Below are 1,684 nucleotides of genomic sequence, written 5' to 3'. Positions count from 1 at the left end.
TTCTACGACCCTTTCTATATCGAATGCCGCGCGAACGGCGCCCTCATTGAACGAGGTTTGAACGGCCAAATCCTCCCATTTTGTTACGGTTGGACAGATATACCTGATGCTGCAGAGCTACAGGTGGCTTCAAGATTTGGAATACAACCGTTTCTATGGGATAGACCAGAGAGTGTTGAACGCCAGCAGATACGGGGCATACTGTACGAGTGGGTTGATGGCCGGTCACTCACGCAGATCAAGATGACCTCGGACACTGCAAACCAAGCCCGCAAATTATTGAAGGCTTTGCATGACGTCGAAATTTTGCATGGCGGCGTGGCGGCCTCTAACTTCCTCTTTGAAGAATCAAGTCAGAAAGTCCACCTCATAGACTTGAGTGCTTCCATTAGACTTCCGCATATCTCAATCTCGAAGCAGGAACTGCAAGACAGACAGCAGAAGGAGAGACTGGCTCTGGAAGTTGGGTTTTCATTGCTCTCAGAAAATCCCATCAATCAGGGTGTTTGCGTTGCCGATTTCACCGGTTTCGACGTGGAGTCCAAGAAGAACAGCGTCGCTGACGCACGTTTTATAAAGCACCTTTTGGACTTCACCCAAACCTACTCGCTGGCAGCCGGTGCCACCCTAGTCGCAGCCGTGGCCACTTCCAAGATCCACCAAATGTGCGCTTCCACGCGCTTCCACACTACCTGTCTTGCGACTTTTTAACCTAAGAGCCAAGTTCTCCCAACCAAGATTCTACTCTCAGGAATGGCAACTGTGCACGAGGTACAGGTCTATCTGCAGAAGAATCAGAAACGATGTCTTACAAAACTTGAGTTATCTTTGCTGGTCTGGAAGAGAGCAAGAGGGCGCTATCCTAGGGCTGGAAGGAAGAGTGTTCATGCGGGGCGGGTCCGAAGCAAGGCCTTTCACCACACTCACACTTCGTCAAAGATCCGTTCGTAGACGCTTCAGAGTACAGTCGGATATGGAATTATCGTCATGGAGAAGCATCAATGGCCGGAACCTATCAAGACACTCAAGCGAGCCTTAGAAACCCTCCTCGCTCAAGCTTCCCTCCATAGTTTTGATTCCCGACAGTACCAAAACAAGTTAAAGAACACGACAGACAAGATTCCGGGGAGGGTTCAGCCAATACCTACTCGGATGGATGGATCACGAAAGCACTGATGCAGCTCTGAAGATTGATCGACTTGTCTGGGTTTGGGAAAAAGTATTGTTGCAGGTCTGTGCTCGTCTGTGCTCGTCCACAAGCACCACCACCACCTCGGGGAAGTATTCTCTTATTGGAGACGGTACTTGCGTTCTATTTCCTCATAGTGCGGGGTCATCGTGATCGTTTTCCGGCTCTTCTTCTCTTACGTTCGGAAACTAGAACAGCCGCCTCATGCTCTATCTCTTTGGCACGATGGCGAATGCGCTTGCGGCTGCTATCTGGGATCCATTACGATATTGCAGCTCAAAGGAGTTGTCTCGACTCGATGAGAGATTTGATTTCGCGCAGCAAGATGTGACTTGCCTTGTTTTTTGGACAGGCGTGCCGCCTGAGCTTGCCCGACGATGGGCAGAGGAACACGATCTGTCGACATTGACTCTCGCAATGGGTCCCTTATATAACGATCGCAATCCAGGTAGTGTGAGATATGGTAAGAACTCGAAAGCTTGGTCCAGGTATATG

At 49.9% G+C, this 1,684-nt stretch overlaps 1 protein-coding gene across 1 annotated transcript; it reads left to right on the top strand.

The window, feature by feature from the left end:
• Nucleotides 1-243: 243 nt before the first annotated feature.
• On the top strand, nt 244-1,652 carry A1O9_13182 (uncharacterized protein; the record flags this gene model as incomplete). Its single annotated transcript, XM_013397910.1, has 3 exons — nt 244-665; nt 720-771; nt 1,382-1,652. Coding segments are annotated over 3 exons (744 nt in total), but the record flags the coding sequence as incomplete, so codon positions are not given.
• Nucleotides 1,653-1,684: the final 32 nt, after the last annotated feature.

This window comes from Exophiala aquamarina, assembly GCF_000709125.1.
Source record: "Exophiala aquamarina CBS 119918 chromosome Unknown aczIA-supercont1.130, whole genome shotgun sequence".
Classification (NCBI taxonomy): Eukaryota; Fungi; Ascomycota; class Eurotiomycetes; order Chaetothyriales; family Herpotrichiellaceae; genus Exophiala; species Exophiala aquamarina.
Note: the sequence above shows the minus strand (reverse complement) of the source record. Positions and strands in the feature narration are given on the sequence as shown.